The following is a 20,334-nucleotide window of genomic DNA, read 5'->3' on the forward strand; positions in this document are numbered from 1 at the left end:
TTATCAACCCCCAAAGGATTTCCCGTCTCAGCTTGTTCAGTTGTCCCCTGAATCCATGTAAAGTTTCAGCAGCCGTAACATCCCCTGGTGAAGAGTTCCCGAGTTTCCTTTCCCAGTTGCGTGGAGAGCTGCTTCCTCATGTTTGTTTTGAACCTGCCATCTGCCTGCTTCATCTGATGCCCCCGGCCTTGTGTTAGAAGAGGCAGCGAACAGTCAGTTCTGATTCACCCCTTCCATGTCACTTATGATTTTACAGATCTCTCTCATATCTCCTGGATCATTGCTTTGCCAGGTTTCGTAGCTGTTGCTCCTCGTAAGCCAGTCTGTACATTCAGTCCACCACCTTACCCTCCTTTGTTCTTCTCCAGTTCTGCACCTGAGTGGAAGGATCAGAATTGCATGTAATATTTAAGATGCAAGTGTGTATATATACAGAAACACAATGGCTTCTTTTTGTTTTTCCTCTAGTCTTCAATTTGCTTTCTCTAACTTGTGAACACAGTAGATGATGTTTACACAGAAGTTTTACCACCCCAAGATCTCATTCCTGAGTAGCAGTAAGCTCAGAACTCAGTTCAGAGTCCACCACTTTTGAGTTTAAATTAAAAGTTTTCCCCCAGAAGTTTCCTGGCATCACTTTGCATAAATTGCACTTCACATGTCATTTCAACTTACTCTTGTAAAAAGTTCTTTAGCCTCCATCCTTTCTACCCCAAATAAATTAATATCATCAGCAAACGTTGTCATCTCCGTTTGGTCCCCTTCTTGGGTGATTTTTAGAACATGTTGAAGAGCATGGGTCCTCAACATGAGGGAGCAGGGTTCCACTGGTGACTTTCTTCCATAGTGAGAATTGACTGTTCTCTCTCATATTCCTATGCTCTGTTTCCTATCTTTTAAACATTTTCTTTTATAAATCTATGCAAAGATGTTCCCTCTAATTCTGCACCTGTTAAGTTTCCTTAAGAAATCTTGTGAGAGAGATGTTATCAAATACCTTTCAGAAAGCCAAACAGACAATGTATTTGAGTACTAAAAAAATTGAGTCCCATACAATGCAAGCCCTGAAAGAAAATAGCAGGCAGTTGAGACACTTGTTATTGTTGCTCATCTAAACTATTCAGTCATTTGTGACAAATCTTGGTATTCTGGTGCTGATGGTTCAGTAGCAGCTGAGCGGATGAGGGCTCTGAGGATGTGGATTTACAGCAGGTTTATACTGATCCACATGTGAGCTTCCCCAGAAGGGGACTTCTTGCCCCCACTGTTGTTCCTACCCACATGTCTCCATCTGCACAGCTGATGTGGCTGATCTGAGCAGATATGGTTGAAAATCAGCCTATTGAGCAAGATGGGAATTTTTAGCTGAATCAGGACTGTGATGTGTCTTGACCACACGATGCAGCTGCGCTAGTGCTGGCACAAGGGGAGAGGAGGAAGAAGAGCATGTCGCTACGCTATGGCAAGAGCTGGCCTGTCCGTTTTGCCAGGCACTGAGCAGCTTAAGCCAACCACAAAACCAAACCCTAAGAGAAGTTGTGTGTCTGTAGCTTGTCTAAAGTGGCATTTTTTAGCTAAGATTATTTGGGTGTTGAGTATGAGTAGGTGGTTGCATGATTTGTTTTCCAGCAAAGAAATAGGAGTCCACGTTGCATTAATAAAATTGGTTTATTCTTTTTTCAGAAATGAGAATTAAAAATTGAAGGATTTCTTTATGACTTATTTTCTTTGTGTCCGTGTGGCTTTGTCCTATGACCTATAAGCCTAGCTGCCATTATTCCAGCGGGTTTGTTACTATGTTTAGCTTAAGTTTGATGCTATGCAGTAGCAACCAGCAGTTTTTCCATATTTTTTTTACTGTGGTCCTGGGAGCTAGCTATCTGTAATCCAAAGGGACAAAAAGTCTTGTTGAAAGTAAGGACATTACTGATATGTTTGTATGAACAAAAGAAATCTGAAACCCTGAGCTGTTTGCAGTTCTGCTCTTCCGGAGTCTCTGGCTGTACATCTAATTAACCATCCATTTAAAAATGCTGGCCACTCCTTTCACTCCCTGCCAGCAACATCAAGATGCAAAATTAATTTTTCTGAAGATTTCCTTCTCATATACTTGCAATAATTTGTCCTAGCTTTTATATTGTAAACAATCCAAAGTACACAAATCACTTTAATTATAGCAATAGGTCAATAAGTTAGTGATGGCCAAAAGTTGGGGGGGGGATGCTCAATTATCACATTTTCTCTTTTAGATCCCTCAGAAGGCAGGAAATTCAGTCCTGTCAAACTGGCTTTTTTACTCTTCAATTAGTTGTTTAAGTAATAGCAATTGTTGTGGCTTTAGCCCAAAATACCTTCTAATCTGAAGAGAATTTTTCCACGTGTCCTTTGTGTTTCTTTTCACATTCTTTAATTAGATTTCATATACAGAATTGTGTCATTTATAAATAAATACTAATAATAAGCTAAATGGAAATATGCCTTTTCACCTTAATCTGTGGAAATATGTGAAGACCTTTCCCCTGCAGTTAGCAAGAAGCCAATAACATGTTAAGTTTTGTTGATCATCAGATACAGTGTTCCCTGTCAGAAGAAATGTCTCATCCTAAGTGCTCAATTCAGTAGAAATTAGTAATTTACATGTGAATAAAGGCACCATATTATGACTATGTCACTTAGTACCTGCTGAAGTTAACTTGGTCAGTAATTCACGTGCCAATTAATGTCAGGCATGCAGGATTATTTTTTTAATGCCTGAAAAAGAATACAGTTCACTGGGGAGGAATAAACAAGGTGGGGTTTTTTTCAGTCATAAAAAAATATTTTGAATCACCTGGTGCTAAGGACTCTCAGAATTCCTTTTTCAGCTTTGCAGAAGACACTTTAATCTTACCCTCAGTCTGGGGTATCATCATCGCTACCAGTATTAGTACACACCCATGGTTTGTAAACCAGGACTGGGTAGACTTGTCTCTTAAATCACTCTGCCAACCATGAACATGGCTGCGACTTCAGCTGTAAAATTCTGCCTCCCCTTGTTGTGCCTGGCATGGTACATCCTGCGGGAAGATTACTTAGCTCATTGTCTGAAGGCTGCTATGTAAATGGTAGTTGTGTGCTATATGGTCACGTTCTTCTCGTAGGTCTCCATAAAACTGCACCTGCACATTTTATGGATGCAAATTGTACCTAGGTACCAGCTTTTGGTACGTACATGTGGTCCTTTGCAAGCAGCAGCAGTATATTTTGTGGGCAGAAAATGCTTGTGTGTACAAAACCCGCAGGTGTGGCTTTAAAGCCCATTTGACAGTTTACCCTCTGTGCATGAAAAAAGGTGTGCTGTACCTGAGAACCTCTACTTGGGCTCTGCCCGAGTGATCAAACTGATATAGTGCATCATTTATGCTCTTGGCATTGGGGTACTTTGCAGTTTCTGGGTACTGGATACCACCTTACTGCTGTTATTTTCAGTCTCTGTTTAATTAAAAGGAAACATTTAACCATGTTTTCAGTGACATATGTGAATTCAGTTCTCATAATGATTTCTCCAGCTGAACTTGCTTCATCACCCCTGCCGCTTTCCACTTTTGAGCACTGCCAATATCCAAGTTGGTGTAGCAAGGATGGCACGTGGAGGGAGGCACAACGGGCATGTCTAAAGTAGGCAAAAGGCTCCTGCCAAAGCAGAGTATGGTGCTGTTTGTGAGGCTTGGAGCATCAGGGTGTTTCACCTGTGGGAAAGGAGGCGGTTGCAATTAGCCGCAGTATGTGCAATATACACTCCGTTGCTACTCAGCTAGCCAAAGTTAGTGGTAGGGCAGATTACAAGCTTGAGCTGCAGGTTTGACTTTAAAGACATTAAGTATACAAGAACTTTTTTTGTAAAAGCTTAAACGTGCTCTCATATAGTGGCGGTGAATCTTTTGCAGACTGGCCTACAGAGTTGATTTTGGATTTTTAGGGAGGTGCTCTCGTAAGATCTTCATTAAATAACTACCGTCAGTTCTCCCTTACATCAATTTTCTTTTAATTCTACCCATAAATTATTGTACCCTTTTTTTTTTTTCCTAGTCAACTACCTTGTCAGTATGGAGAATCCAGTTTGAATTTTCTGATGTTCAAAGAACACATTCAGAGAACATGACTAAAATGTTTTTATATGTCTATTGAACTTTTCTTGTTGAGGATTGCTTGTACATTGTTACAGGCTCTTCTTTTAACGAGATCCTTAAAGTATCACCCATTTAGTACTGTTTTGGAAAAAAAGAAAAAAAACAAAACAGTACTAAAGTTGTGTTTGCAGAAAGACAGGTATAGATGTTTAATATGGCTATAAATTCCCATCTTTACCTGAGAACCTTATTTCTTTATAACAGTAAAAACTGAGCGTCCATAATCTTTTCTTAGAATGGAGAAACAGTGGGAAAAAGAGGTTTTACAGTGCACTAGACATCAAAAATTGACTCAAATAACAATAAGCAAATAAGTAGCCTTATTTGGTAATATAACCTCCTTTGGTAACATTTCAGTAACATACTCATCAATGACAAACGTAAAAACTGTGTATTCTCTAATAATTCACATTCACATATCGAAAATTGCCTACTTAGATTAAATACTCTTGTCAAACTATCCAAATCCATTTGAGAACCAAATCTGTAGCAGTGGTTGAGCTTCCCACCTCCCTTCTCTCTCCCCAATTTCTTTTGAGTAGCACAAACATGAACCCTTGTGCATCTTGGATTCATATTATATTCTCAGTCATGGATGACCTTTTACAAATGACTTCCAATAACTACAGCTGAATTCAAGCACAAGAGTTGGTCGTGAAAGGTCATACTCTAGTTATACAAAACGTAGATAAATTTGTAGTCCCTGCAGCAACTGATTGCTGTAGGTTTTTGTTTTGTATCTGACCAATCTTCATTCAGAGCCATGCATTAGGAAAGGTTATGTTCTAGCTTTGTTTCTCTTTGCCTTTCTCCTCCTAGTTTTCTTTCACTATAAAATTATCCTGTTTAGAGAATTTTTTGAGTTTTCCGGGTGTTAAGGTTCAAAGGGCTCCTATTTCACCTTCTCCTTTTCCCTTCTGTTCTTTACTAGTGGATTAATTGCAGATTCTCGTGCATGTAATCTTCCTTGTAAACGTGAGTGGTGTCTCTCTGTGAGTCTCGCATTCTCATTGGGGAATATTTTACTTCCAAATGGAATAATTTTAGAGAAGTTATTTGAGGCCAGCATGGTAAGAGCATGCCTTAGAGTGGCACATTTAGACCTTAAACAAAGAAATATGGCCGATTCAAACAAGTACAGTTTATTTATGTAGGCATAACTCAGAATAAGTAGTAAATTGAAAGAATATTTGCTCTCATCACCACTGGTCACTTCCTGGCCTTATGTTGTATAGACAATTCATCTCCTTTTTATTTCTGAAATACAGAAACTGTAGACTAAGGCTTCCCATGGAGACTTTGCTGTGGGACTCTACTTTGTAATTAGTGCCAAGAAGCTGGATTTTTCCACCCCTGTTTGGGCTTGCTGCGTGCTCATCTTGTACACCACTGCTTCTGATTCACACCAGAGAAGCTTTGTACCTCAGCTGTTTGTGGTGCAGTTGTCCTAGCAGGTGAGTCAAAATAAGGTTCTATGGGCATAACCCTGTAGGAGCTTGTGTGCTGCTTTCCATTGATACTGGCGCCTTCATCTGCCATTTCCAGGGTATTCTAATAAAGATTATAGGGGGATGGTGTGCTTCAGAGATGGATATCAACTCATCTTCACTACAGGTGAAAGACCAACAGCTGACCTTCTTTAGGATATGCCAGATTGGATGGTCATGACTCCGTGTGGCTTTGCCATGGTTAATCTGACTGCAAATTTCAACTGCAGTCACATTCCTTGTCTGGGTGGGGGCAACCATATGTTCTTAATATGGACAGAAACCACGCAGGAACCAAAACCAAAGCCAAACTACTGCAATGTTTCAGCTCTACTGTGAGTACAATGCAAAGCTTCAGCTGCCTAAGACCATAACAGCTTATATTAAAGAGATAGCTGTATGTCCATGGCTTTATTTCTGTGTGGGGTCTGAGTATGTAGATTCAAGCTCTAGTTGCTCTCCGTGGTCTTTTTCATCATGACAGTTCTTACCATGCTGTTCTTAGAGTAAACACCAGATAGTTTTCCTTCAGCGGAAAAAAATCAGGGTCAACCATCCCTCATTTAACACATACTAAGAACCTTGATACAGGAAACTGCAATGGACCAGCTGACGGGTGGAAACTGATTCTTTTGTGTCAAAGCCCAGAAACCTATTTTGTGGAAGATAACTGCATAAGGAATTGAGCTCAACACTGGAGCGTAGTCAAAAAGGCATTTTAACAGATTATGTGACCTGTCCTCTAGATGAGCATAATATAAAGCACCATACATAACTAGCAACGTGAAAGTGGAGGCTGGTGGTCCATGTGATTTCAAATGAAAAAGCAATGGCCCTTGCAGTGTGAGAACTGAGGCTGTTTCTACCTTAGGATTTGGATCACATTGTGATAGAGTTTGAGGAAATGCATCTGCTAAGCCATAATTAACTGATCTTTGCCTGCCTAATTGCAGGTGAGTGGGAATCCATTATTTGCTCCATTCAGTTCCCTAAGACAGCAGGAATCTGAAAAGGTCATGAAGTAGTTGGATAAAAGGAAAAAGCATTTCAAAGCAGTTGCATAGTGAGCCGTAAAACAAAATTGAAACAAACTATTCTTGTTGTTGGATACAGGATGAATGCCAAGTAGGCACTGAAAATATACACAACGTTCAGCTGGAAACCATCCAAACCACGATATCAATATTGTGTTGATGTTAAAACCAAATATGCTGTCTGGCATGTTCCCATTATCTCAAATCTTCCATCCTTAAAGGAAAAAGGTGACAAATCTTTGCTTTCCCTTTTGCCAGATACATAAAGCACAACCTTCTAGAAGAAAATTGGCAAACAAGCCTGCCTAATTCTGTTAGTGGGCATCCTGGCAATTCTGTCTCATTTGAAAATATTTATCAATGCAGATGAGACAGAAGGTGGGTAAAACTTCCATTTTTAATTAACTTATATTCTAACATCTCCTTGCTGTAAGTACAGTTACACAATGTTAGTCAATGCAGGATTTGGTCCAGGAATCCCCCCCCCGCTTTTTACACACAACAGAATTAATGAATGAGGGCCCTCAGTCCTATTAAGACTGATGTTTCTCTGTCTGTCCAGGTTTTTTTTTTTTCCTTTGGGGTTTCTTCTTGTTATGACTTTGTTAGGTGGAAACTGAATGGTGTATGTTAATCAAGACAAGGCGTTTGGCTACTTGAGCTTTCGTAAATGTTTAGTTTCCCAGGGTCCTTTGAACCTCCCAGGGAACAGTTCTGCATCCTTATTAGAGACTGACAATTAAAGGTCTGTTTTCATATCAAAAGTAATCATGAAAAATTAGCTAGGGAAACCTTGGAATGCTGTGAGAGTTTCAGTGTTTTGAGATGGCCAACTTTCCTTCATTTGCTTCAATCAGTATCAACTTGGGTTTCTTTTTATGTTTCCTACTGCCAGGGCAACTTATGAGCTGGCATTGTGACAACTGAGGAGGATTATGCAATACCGTGAAGATGTGATTAATACATTTTAGGCCACTGTAATTATATTCAGCTGCATAATTATCACAGAGGTGCAAAAGTAAGCTAAACTAGGTTTCTAAGGCAGTGCTATAAATGAGCAGTTTCTGTCTTCTGATTTCCTTGTGAGAAGGAGGAGGAAAATGCTATGCACATCTGCAGGAGCTGTGTTGCTGTTGTGGTTTAACCCCAGCCGGTAGCTCAGCCCCACGCAGCTGCTCGCTTGCTCCCCCAGGGTGGGATGGGGGAGAGAATCGGAAGAGTAAAAGTGAGAAAACTTATGGGTTGAGATAAAGGCAGTTTAATAGGGAAAGCAAAAGCTGCACCACGCAAGCAAAGCAAAGCAAGGAATTCATTCACTCCTTCCCATGGGCAGGCAGGTGTTCAGCCATCTCCAGGAAAGCAGGGCTCCATCACGCGTAACGGGGACTTGGGAAGACAAACACCATCACTCCAAACATCCCCCCCTTCCTTCTTCTTCCCCCAGCTTTATATGCTGAGCATGACGTCATATGGTATGGAAATATCTCTTTGGGCAGTTGGGGTCAGCTGTCCCAGCTCTGTCCCCTCCCAACTTCTTGTGCACCCCCAGCCTGCTCACTGGTGGGGTGGGGTGAGAAGCAGGAAAGGCCTTGACTCTGTGTCAGCACTGCTCAGCAATAATGAGAACATCCCTGTGTTGTCAACACTGTTGCCAGCACAAATCCAAAACATAGCCCCATACTAGCTACTGTGAAGAAAATTAAGTCTACCCCAGCCAAAACCAGCATGGTTGCCTACAGATCTCGGAGATTCTGCGGATAATTTATAGCAAATGTATGGTTCTGTCCTAAATATTTTCATCTTTGTGTGCCAAGTTACAGGCTTTCACAGAAAATAATCTGTTAGTGTCACGCGTTCTCAGTTATAATCTGAAAAACAAATCTGAGTGTTTGTCCTGGTTTCGGCTGGGATAGAGTTAATTTTCTTCCTAGTAGCTTATATAGTGCTGTGTTTTGGATTTAGTATGAGAATAATGTTGATAACACACTGATGTGTTAGTTGTTGCTAAGTAGTGCCTGCACTGGTCAAGGACTTTTCAGCTTCCCATGCTGTGCCAGGGTCACAAGAAGCTGGGAGGGGGCACAGCCAGGACAGCTGACCCCAACTGGCCAAAGGGCTATTCCATACCATATGGCGTCATGCTCAGTATAGAAACTGGGGGGAGCTGGCCGGGGGGCAGCGATCACTGCTCGGGGATGGGATGGGCATCGGTTGGCAGGTGGTGAACGGTTGCATCCCTTGGTTTTTTGTTTTTCCCTGGGTTTTGTTGTTCTGTCTCTCTCTCTCTCATTATTTTCCTTTTCAATACAATTTATTATTAGTATTATTATTTATTATTTTATTTCAGTTATTAAACTGTTCTTATCTCAGCCCACGAGTTTTATTACTTGTGCTCTTCAGATTCTCTCCCCCATCCCACCGGGAGGAGGGAGGGTGAGCGGGCAGCTGCGTGGAGCTTAGTTGCCGACTGGGGTTAAACCACGACAGTGTTTCTTCCTCAGGCTCTGGTGCCATGGGAAATTGCTGCAAAAGTTTGTCACGAACAAGTGCTTTGGTTTCCTTTCACTTCTCAGAATCTGCTCTGGTAGTTTAGGAAACTAGTAATGAAAATGGGGTGGGTCATAACTGAATAGGTCGCATACGTGTTTATTTAGGTCTACAAAAATAAAGTAAAATCCAAAGCTGTTAGTGTTTCTGTCACAAACTGGAAAAACAAAATTAAACTGATATTAGAATATCGAATCCCATCTTCAAAACTGATTTCCTAGTAGTGCCGTTCCCAGTTGAAGTTAAGCGAATATGGCTGTTTCAGACTATGCATATGGCTGTTTCAGAGCAAGGCTGAGGGTCCCTTTGCCCCCTGAGATTCTCCCAACTTTTCTCAATCTGCTTGGAAACCCTCAGGCACTTGGGAAAAGGGAAACCGATCCAGAATTTCTGTTTGACACCTGCCTTGCTGCCATGCTACAAATATTAGTAGGATTATCCAAAGACTTAAGGAAACAAACTTTTTATTCCAAAGCCTTCATTTTATTGATGTTGATGATGGTTGCTTGAAGTATAAATTAGGATTTTATTTTTTGGAGAGAGAGGAAAAAAAAAAGAAATCCTTTGTTGCTAGGCCTTGTAGCAGTCACGTCACATAAATTGGCAGATCTGTGTATTTAAGGGATTTTACACTCTAATTAAATGCAGTAGTAGTCTTTTGCCTTTTGAAATGAAACCTTTTTTTTCTTTTGCTACATACTTAGGGAACAAACATGCTGTCAAAATCCTTAATGTATCCAACTATTTGAACATAAGAAACAGCATCAAGCTGTTATTTGTTCCATTGGAGTGTGCTCATATTTCCAGTCTGAATCTTTTGCACCTGGTGATCTTAATTATATTTGAGCTAGAAGTAGTTTAACATTAAAAGGAATTACAGCAGATTAATCTGTAAACCTGCACAAATATCACATTCCTTTGTATGGAGGTAAGCAGGGCATAGTGTGCATAATTACGTGTTGTTCTCTGTGTAGGTTTTGTGCGTAAGGCTGAGGAGTCAGTGTTGCAGTTCCTCGTGACAGCATCAATTATGGCACGCTCTTGTGTCTTGCAGTGGTCAGTTACATTGGAAAACATACATTATTCCTCTTAGTAAGGTAATCTTCCTTATAACAAGAACAAGCAAGCAAAAAAAAATTGAAAAACCCAGCTTGCCCTGGAAACAGGAATTTGTATACTAATTGGTATATGAAAATACAGAGAAATTGTTTAAAGAATGTTTGCTGTAATTTTTTTTTTCTAAAATGATATAGCTTGAGGTCAATGCAAGAAGGCCATTTATCTCAGCCATCCAAAACCACATAAAGGTATTGTTGTATACTTCTTGCATCTTGAGAGAAAAAAGAAAATCAGTAAAAATGAATTGGGGGAGGTCTGTTTCTCCAGTCCTGATATAAACCTGTTGTTGGAATCCAGTTGTACCAGTTTAGCCTCAGAGCAGCAGGAGAGCAGAGCCTCAGCAAATAAGAATTGTAGTTTGTACTGGTAAATACATCTTTTGACTCAAAGTATCAATGAAGTGTAGTTGTCTATGATTATGGCCTTTTGATTTGCTTGTGTTTTCAAGGCTGGTCAGATGGCACTATTGAGCCCATTTAGGAATGGTTTGCCAGATGACAGGTAGAAAAAGGAAGTTTCAGGAGAAATATAGAAGAACAAGCCATTCACCTGCAGTCTGAGTTGCAGAAAGTGTGTCTCTTGGACTATACCAGCTACCTGCTGGGCAGCTTCCATATACATTTCCAGATGGCAGGCTAAATTTCCCAGTTAGTTTGATGTTCCTGCATCCATTCATCTTGCATAAGCTGCTACCTCATTGCAGTGGCTCTGGAAAAACTGTTGTAAATTTTGAATTTAGCATGTGTAGGTCTACCGGTAACAAAATTTCTGGCAAGTCTCAAGAATTGCCTGCATTTCATGAGACTAACGCGGGTGTTGCCTGTGGGACTGGCCGACATGTTCTGACAGTTCTGGTTTTATCAGTGTCCTGTTGCCTCCTGTCCTTTGAATTTGGAGCTCTCGCTCTAGTGGTGCTTCTTGAATCCCTCTAGTGAATGCTGGTGGTCACCACAAGTGATCACAAGGCACCTAAACAGAAACATCCTTTTTGAAATTGAGGGTGCTATAAATAAAACACGGATTAGTGACTAGTCACTGTAAGAGAATTCTGGGGATTAAAAAAAAATTAAAAACGTAGGACAAACAAAATTCTGGTTACTTTCAATGACGAAGCCTTCTACTGCCCTACTGTTAGCCATCAGCTGGAAACTGAACCCCCTTTTCAGCGCTGTAGGTGTTGTCACAGCATAACATTCTTGTGCCTTTTAAAATCCTTTCTCTCTTTAAGCTGAATTCTGGAAGGGCATTTTTATTTGGTAGTTGCTGGTTTTGAAATAATTTATCTTTTTAACTTAATGATGATCTATTAGCAGTGAGGAAGAGGGATATCAGAGACTATTCTATTCAGGCTAAGAAAGAAGGTGTCGTTTCACGTGTTCATGTTTTTTCACTGCTTTTTGTAGCTTTCCTCCTTAAAATAAAAGTACAGTACACACAGGGACTTTGCAGGCTTCCCTATATAATGGTGCCAATGTATTTCCACCCTAATTTGCAGCATCCCTGTTATTACAGACCTTGGCCTTTTCTGAGCACAACTGCTGACTATGCCAAATTCACATAGTTGTTCTGTGATGAGGACAAGGATCATCTAGCAAATAAATGGAGAACACAGTATTCAATTTGCTAGTGACCTTGAATTTGATCTCTCTTCTATTCTAAACAGCCTAGTCAATCTCTGTCCCGTTTAACCCATGTCATCATTACTGGTCTATCATACAGACACTTCTGCAACTGCCTTTTCTTTGATACTATAGTATGTAAATCACCAAAAGAAAGAACTAAGAGTGAACAAGGAAAGAACTACCATAAATTTTTCTTCACCTTTTCCTTAACAGTGTCAGGAATGGCCACAAAGGTCTTTCCCAGTCTTCCTGTTCATTTTTATATTTGTCCAAGGTAGAAACCACAAGTTTGATTGATAATGCAATTTGCATCTCGAGGCATTGCTGGAAATACAATGGCATGAAAGGCTACTCTGGCGGAGCGCACTTTTCCCCCTGGGCTGACTTTAGAAACTCATTGATGTCACTTCCTTCCTCAGTCAGCAAGTGAATTTTCACTAATTCTCAAGACCAGCTGTCCATGCTGTCAACAGAAAGTTATTAAAATTCCTTTAAAGTGAATCAAAATAGCCTAAAAACAAATGTACTGGGAAACAGGAAAGCATCAGTATTCAAAGTCCACAAACCTTTGAGCAAAATAGTGTTGATCTAACCAGAGATTTCAAACACTCTGCTTTCCTAGCAACTTGTATATCATTACAGAATGCTAAAAACACATACTCCTTTAATCTTCTATTACCAACAATCTATTTGGTTAAAATATTAGTTACAAGAATAAATTCTGTTTCTCCCAAAGATGAACTCAGTGAACAAGGGAATACATTTTCAGAAGTCTCCCCTAAATGCCAGTTAGGCTTTTGTGGGGTTTTTTTTTAGCCAAAAAAGCATAATTTTCATATTTAGCAAATAAAAACACAACACAAGCATGTAGGAAATAATTATCATGAGAGGCAGTCTTATAATATAGCCTAAAGTGAGTATCTTTATCTGAATTATCTAAAATGTTTTCCTTGAGAAGAGGAGCATTCTCAGGGACAAGCAGGGAAGATCATTTTCCCTTAGTTAATAGAGTCTTTATACTGTATTTTAACACTTAAAATATTTTCACCTCATTTTAAAAATTCTATCTTGTGCCACACATACCAGTACGAAAAAATGCTGTTGAAATGGACTATCATTTCCAGCGCTGGATGAGGCAGCCACCTGTGCTAGGCAGAAACAGGCTCCCCTGACAGTTAACAGTGATACTGACAGGTTGTAAACAGTGTCCTATCATTATTACTTAAAAAAAACCCACTGAGTACATGTAGCCTAGCTGGATAGGTAAGTGTGAAATTCCTGACTTTCCCCAATACATGTGGATGGTCTCCAGTAGCAAAGGGAGGGTAATTGATACCAGCTGCCCTTTTGACAACTAGTGCATTGGAACAGTAAATGAGGCAAAATTACTGTCCCTTTTGATCTAAAAGGAAAGAATAGGTTTGAGGTGTCATTGCTGCTGGGGTCCCGGATGGCAGTAGAAAAGCAGTGTTCTGTCTAGGCTTTGATCATGTCTTCAGGAGCACACTGAAGGACACTGCAGAAGGCAGCCAGAATAAGGAAGCAAGACCGTAATTCAACTTGCCACTTTGTGGATGTTATCAGGATAGAATTTCTCCCTTGAGCCAGCTGGTGCCTAACCTCAGTCTTGACACAGGCACGTAATTTTATTTTAGGGTAATGGCAGAAGCTGCTTTTCTCCTCCATGGTCAAATCCTGAGCTGGATGCTACCAGTCTCTCAGGCACATATACATGCAGCAATACATCTCACAACATTAAGATGCTTCATAGCACATATTTGAAATTTGTTGTCTTCACTTCAAATGTTGTAATTCCTTGTGGGGTTCCAGGTTAGCAAGATTGGCTACCTATCTCAATCTTCTTTTTGTCACATCTTGATTAAGAGGTGCTTGTGTTCTTTTACTTTAGGTGGATTTCCATTTTGGAGTTTCAAGTCATTTGTACATGTTAAGTTCAATTTCTTAATTATAAGGTTTGATTATTTTTTTTGCTGAATTCACTGGTTTTTATTATGTATGTACATGATCATATTCATTAAAATATGTACAAACTAATTATTTTCTTTCTCTTTCAGAGTCTGGAGAAAAATTGCAACAACAGATAATTAATCAGGTATTTTGGCACTTTCATACTTTTTGTTACTTAATTTTTCATGTAGAACAATTGCAGCAATTACAAAGAAGAGAACTTCACAGGACAGGCTAATATTAACTATATAGGTACGTTAAGGACCACATATAAGGGGTTGGTATTGGGACCGATGCTGTTTAACATCTTTGTCGGTGACATGGACCATGGGATTGAGTGCACCCTCAGCAAGTTTGCCAATGGCACGAAGCTGTGTGGTGCAGTCAACACGCTGGAGGGAAGGGATGCCACCCAGAGGGACCTTGACAGGCTTGAAAGGTGGGCCTGTGCAAACCTCATGAAGTTCAACAAGGCCAAGTGCAAGGTCCTGCACTGGGGTCCCAAGGGGCAATCCCAAGCACAAATACAGGCTGGGCAGAGAATGGATTGGGAGCAGCCCTGAGGAGAAGGACGTGGGGGTGTTGGTTGATGAGAAGCTCAACATGACCTGGCAATGTGCGCTTGCAGCCCAGAAAGCCAACCGTATCCTGGGCTGCATCAAAAGAAGTGTGACCAGCAGGTTTGAGGGAGGTGATTCTCCCCCTCTACTCCGCTCTTGTGAGACCCCACCTGGAGTACTGTGTACAGCTCTGGGGCCCCCAACATGAGAAGGACATGGACCTGTTGGAGCGGGTCCAGAGGAGGGCCACGAAGATGATCAGAGGGCTGGAGCACCTTTCCTGTGAAGACAGGCTGAGAGAGTTGGGGTTGTTCAGCCCAGAGAAGAGAAGGCTCCAGGGAGACGTTATTGCAGCCTTCCCGTACCTGAGGGGGGCCTACAAGAAAGCTGGAGAGGGACTTTTTATAAGTGCGTGTAGTGATAGGACAAGGAGTAATGGCTTTAAACTGAAAGAGGGTAGATTTAGATTAGATATAAGGAAGAAATTCTTCACTATGAGGGTGGTGAGGCACTGGAACAGGGTGCCCAGAGAAGCTGTAGATGCCCCATCCCTGGAAGTGTTCAAGGTCAGGTTGGATGGGGCTTTGAGCAACCTGGTCTAGTGGAAGGTGTCCCTGCCCATGGCAGGGGGGTTAGAACTAGATGATCTTTAAGGTCCTTTCCAATCCAAACCATCCTATGATTCTATGATATCAAACAACTGCCTGGTTCTGCAGATGTGTCAAATTCACAAGAGTAGCCATCATTTTTATTTAAACCTAAGATTTGCTATTTAAGCAATTTAGTTCATCTACTTCTCAATATGTTGATGGTGAGGACAAAGCCTAGAGGTAATTTGTTCATCGGTATCAAATTTTGTAGCATAGAATTATGCTTTAAAAAAAAAAATTCTCATTTGCTAGTATTCCTTTTAAAAAACAGAATGCTATCAATATGAAATCTGTGCACAGCACATGTAATTGGTGTCTTTCAGTGTTGTTTAGGTTTCATTTCTGCCATGAATTTTCACTGAGGTTTCACTAAATTGTGACATTGCTTGTGGAGGCGTTTTCTGTCTTTATTACTGTATCAGTTAGGAGTAATTATTTAGAAAAAAGCCTTTATGTATTGCAAATTAGCATTTCAGCATCAGGAAAAAGATATAGGAACTATACTGAAAAAAAAATTTCCCCTAACCAGAAAGAGAGGAGGAAACCCAGAGTTTGCTTTCTTAAATTACATGCTCTTCTGGATTGAAAGGACCTGACTTGTACAGAAGCATTGTGTTGCTTCTCGTTCTCGGCTTCTTGTCCTCTTACTGAATGCTGTTATCCAGATGGCATATAAATGGGTATCCGTATTGTTTGTGAGATTTATTTTGAAATGTCACTTAAAAAGCAGTCATTAAAATGTTTGTATTCCAGCAATTACCCTCCTTTAGGTAGTCTTCCTTCCAAGCTATAAATTGAGACATTGGTGTTATTACATCACTGTTACATGTGAATTGATCATCTAGATGGAGGACTAACCTGCCAGGTGACTGACCACCTAAGGCAGCCTGGTTTGGGTCTAATAGCATTTCCCCTGCCGTGGTAGAGCACGGCACAGATGTCACTGTGTCACTTCCAGTGGCCTGAGCTGGCACTACTCCTGACTGAGTAAGCTTTTGCAGGTCTGGAAGCTTATGGGAAGCCTGGTCCTGAGACACCAAATAAGAGCAAGAGGTTTTTTCCATCAGAGTTGTTACAACCTTCCTGTTATCTTGAGTAATCGATGAGTGAACATATGTAGCCCAGAATATGGCATTACGTAAGCAAAAGAAAATCTTCACTTTTTCTCAGTAAGCGTAGAAATGTTTTGAAACTTAATGGAAGTTCTGTGCTTTGGCTGAGCGTTTATATCCTAAAACAAGCCTAATTAACTTGTAAAAGCTAAACTGCATTTGAAAATTAGCCTGAAAAGTCTTGCAAAACCACTTTTTGGAGTCCTTATTGGCCAGAAGGGGGGGCAGTTGTATTTTTAAAACGCAACCTGAGGCTGCAGTGACAGGGCTGTAAATGGCTGATTGGCGACCTAATTCTGCACACTTTCTGTGTGACAAAATCAGCTCTGAGGATGACATTGCCCTTTTCTGAGGACGAGCGTATTGTGATAAAAAGGATATTTGTCACAGTTGCAAAAGGTGGATTAGGTAACCCTACTTTGTGTATCCAGTCTTGGTCTTTTCCTGTATGCTGCTGCCTTGCCCTCCTCGAATTGCTCACCTGCTCTCTCTCTCTGCAGTTAACTTAAGAACATCTAATTTTGCAGGAAAATTACATTTTCTTGATATGTGGAAGGTGTATCTAAATAAATCTGTAAAAAGTTAATTTGGGGACAAATGGTAAACACTCACTTTTAAATGGATACTAGTGAAGCTGGTGATAGCCCATTCCATACTAACTTCCTTTGGACTTTCAAGAAATGGAAGAATGTTTCAAATTAGAAATCAATTTCATTTTCAAGTCTATAATTTAAGGCACCATTGCAGAGGCACTGCGTATTTGATTTGTAGTAATATTACTTCAATAAAAAGATTTGCACTGGGGTTGATCCTAATGGAGTATCTCCCATAGAAGGATTCTGTTTATTTTCAATACTGAACTTGAAATTTTATATGCAGTATAAGATACTTATCTGGCTTAAGATCCTGTAGTCCCATTTAAGTCAGTCCAACACCACTGAGTTAAACTGGCTGCCAGAAATTTAAGTGAGGGAGAAGTAGCTCTGCAGAAGATGGATGATGTTACAACTTGACCGGGAGCTGGAGTGCAAAGGGGCAAAGTGCAGGAAATGTCTTGTTGAGAGGTGACTGAAACAGAGAGGGTATGGGGAAATGATAAGGCTGCTGTCCTGGTGATCTCCTGCTAGGTAAACCCCTCACTATCTGTGGGCATCTGAGACCTCTCACATCTTGAAGACCACTGTTGTTTCTGTGTAGTTCTTAGCTCTTTCTAAAGCCTAAGCAAAGTTTGGGGAAATATGACATAGATAAAACACCAAGGTAGTATCTGCTTCCAAAAACCTTTGACTACAGTTATCATCTTCACTGGCTCTTGCTCCCTTTGATCATAAGGCATTTGCTGGTTTTCCTTAGCACCTTTTTTATCATTTATGTGTATAGGTATGCATGTTCGTTTAACAGCACCAGTCATCTACCACTCTGCCTGAGCAGAGACATCCAGAAATGGTATGCACTCTGCTTTTCAGTACCTGTTTTGAACTACCTTTGCAACTTCAGGGTAAATCCTGGCACCAATGTACAGCCTGATTAGCTGTAGCATGTTAACTCTTGCTAAGGGAAATGCAAGGAAGCAAGAACAAACCTTCTGCTTCTAACTGTGTAACAGCTTTGGCTAAAAAACACATTACAGACCACCAATCAAAATGTGTCTGAAGACCATCCTTTATGTTTCATCCTTACCACTCAGATTTGTCTGTGTTGTAGTCTTAATGTATACTCCTACATGTGGTTTTGCCCAGTGCCTCTCAGAAGCTCTGAAGGACTAACAAGAATATGCATACTTGCATTTAGAAGCTGAAGTTGTTTGCACAGTCAGACTTTTTGGTTAAAATCCCAGCTGTGTTTGAGCTCAGACTTGAGCCTGTCGCTTCTGCAGTGAAGCTGCAAGTTGGGTCAGGAGGCTGGTGAGAGTGCTCCGCAATATCTGTCCTACTGTTCCTGAGGAGCTCTTTCCTCAAGGCAGACTCTCTTGCAGTGGCATAACCATCTCTTAGTCTTTTAACATATCTGTCAGGGAGCATTTCCGTTTCTGCACACAGGATTGGGGAAACAGTAACACAGGGAGGACTGGATGAAGCAATGTATTTGCTAGAGCTAGGCTTGGACTAGGGATAATGCAGCTCTGATGTACTGTCAGTATGTATACACCTTCTGCCAAAGTAAAGAAAACTCAAACCTCTGTGAAATGACAATGTGAGTTTGTTGCACAGACCACGTTGGAGAATGACTTATGACCTGAAGGATGCTTCAGGTATGCACATGGTGTAATAAACCTATATTAATATGAGCAAAAACTTAACAGTTCAGTCCAAACTCCTTGGTTTTCCTTGTGCACTGCTGTAGTTTACTTCAGTACCCTCCTCTATCCCCTTCATCCTCTCACATGACCTAGGTAGGAAAAGTTCAGTCCATGTATGCCAGCTTCCAGGTGCTGCTACTTTGAGGTTATCTAATAGGTATGTCCCTTGCTCCTATTTTCTCAGTTTGGGGTCATATTCCTCAGTGTTACTTACTGCGTTCCCCCAAAATCAGGCGTTTGAAAATCTTCAAGAGACCTAATACATTTAGCCCACTTAACAAACTGAACTATTATTTCACTTTCATGTGCTTCATAGAATCACATAATGGTTGAGGTTGGAAGGCACCTCTGGAGATCATCTAGTCTAACCCCCTTACGCAAAGCAGGGTCAGCTAGAGCAGGTTGCCCAGGATCACATCGAGCTGGATTTTGAGTACCCCAAAGAATGGGGACTCGACAACCTCTGGGCAACCTGTGCCACTGCTCGATACACAGTAGAAAAGTGTTTGCTTATATTTAGATGGAATTCTTTATGTTACAGTTAGTGCCCACTGCCTCTTGTCCTGTCACTGGACACCACTGAGAAGAGTGTCTTCTTTACTCTCCCCACCTTCCCCCATCAGGTATTTATATGCATTGATAAGATCCCCCTGAGCCTTCTCTTCTCCAGGCTGAACAGTACCAGCTCTCCTGGCCACGGCTTGTATGTCAGATGCTCCTATCCCTTAAATATCTTTGTGGCCCTTCACTAGACTCACTCCAGTATGTCTATGTGTCCTGTCCCAGGAAGCCCCTGTCCCAAACTGGACACAGCACTCCCGGTGTGTCTCACCAGGGCTGAGCAAAGGTGAAGGATCACCTCTCCTGATCTGCTGGAAATGCTCTGCCTAATGCAGCCCAGGAGACTGTTGGCCTTTTTTGCCATGAGGTCACATTGCTGGCGTGTTCTCCAGGACCTGCAGGTCTTTTCCTACGAAGCTGCTTTCCAGCTGTCCAGCCCCCAGCCTGTACTGGTGCCTGGTGCTGTTCTTCCCCAGGTGCAGAACTTTGCATTCCCCTTTGTCAAATTTCATGAAGTTCCAGTTTACCCATTTCTCAAGTCTGTTGAGGTCCCTCTGAATGGCAGCATAACCCTCTGGTGTGCCAGCCATTCCTCCCAGTTTTTTATTGTCTGCACATGTGGTGAGGGTACACTCTGTCCCATCATCCAGGTCAGTAATGAAGATGTGAAATAGTTTTGGACCCACCATCGACCCTGGGGCACTAGTGATTGGCCTCCAGCTGGATTTTGTGTACAACCATTTAAGCCTAAGCAGTTCAGCTGGATTTCAGTCCAACTCACTGAACACTTATCTAGCCTGTACTTCATGAGGACGTTATGGGAGACAGTGCCAAAAACCTTACTAAATTTGAGATAAACAATGTCCAGTACTCTCCCCTCACCCACTGAGCCAGTCATCTCATCGTACAGGGCTATCAGACTGGTCAGGCATGATTTCCCCTTCATAAATCTATGCAGCACGAAGTCCAGCTGGAGGCCAGTCACCAGTGGAGTACCCCAGGGGTCACAGCTCAATAAAATACTGTTTAACTTCTTCATTGCATACCAGGATGATGGGACGGAGTGTACCCTCTGCAAGTTGTCAGAGGATACAAAACTGGGAGGAGTAGTTGAAACACCAGATGGGTGTGCTACCACTCAGACGGACCTCAATAGGGTAGAGAAATAGACAAAGAGGAACCTCATGAAGTTCAGCAAAGTGATAC

The 20,334-nt window shown here is 41.2% G+C and overlaps 1 protein-coding gene across 5 annotated transcripts in view; it reads left to right on the forward strand.

Annotated features, from left to right (window-relative positions):
- The window catches only part of CHST9 (carbohydrate sulfotransferase 9), a 102,415-nt gene that overhangs the window by 65,242 nt on the left and 16,839 nt on the right, over nt 1–20,334 (forward strand). For 4 of the 5 annotated variants that reach the window (XM_072852579.1, XM_072852578.1, XM_072852581.1 and 1 more), the window contains one exon: nt 14,054–14,091. In XM_072852579.1, the coding sequence (XP_072708680.1) occupies nt 14,054–14,091 (38 nt within the window). Of the gene's footprint in view, nt 1–5,437; nt 5,624–14,053; nt 14,092–20,334 lie in introns of all 5 variants that reach the window. The other variant, XM_072852582.1, reaches the window with a different exon arrangement.

The sequence above is a fragment of the Ciconia boyciana genome, chromosome 2, assembly GCF_034638445.1.
Source record: "Ciconia boyciana chromosome 2, ASM3463844v1, whole genome shotgun sequence".
NCBI classification, from domain to species: Eukaryota; Metazoa; Chordata; class Aves; order Ciconiiformes; family Ciconiidae; genus Ciconia; species Ciconia boyciana.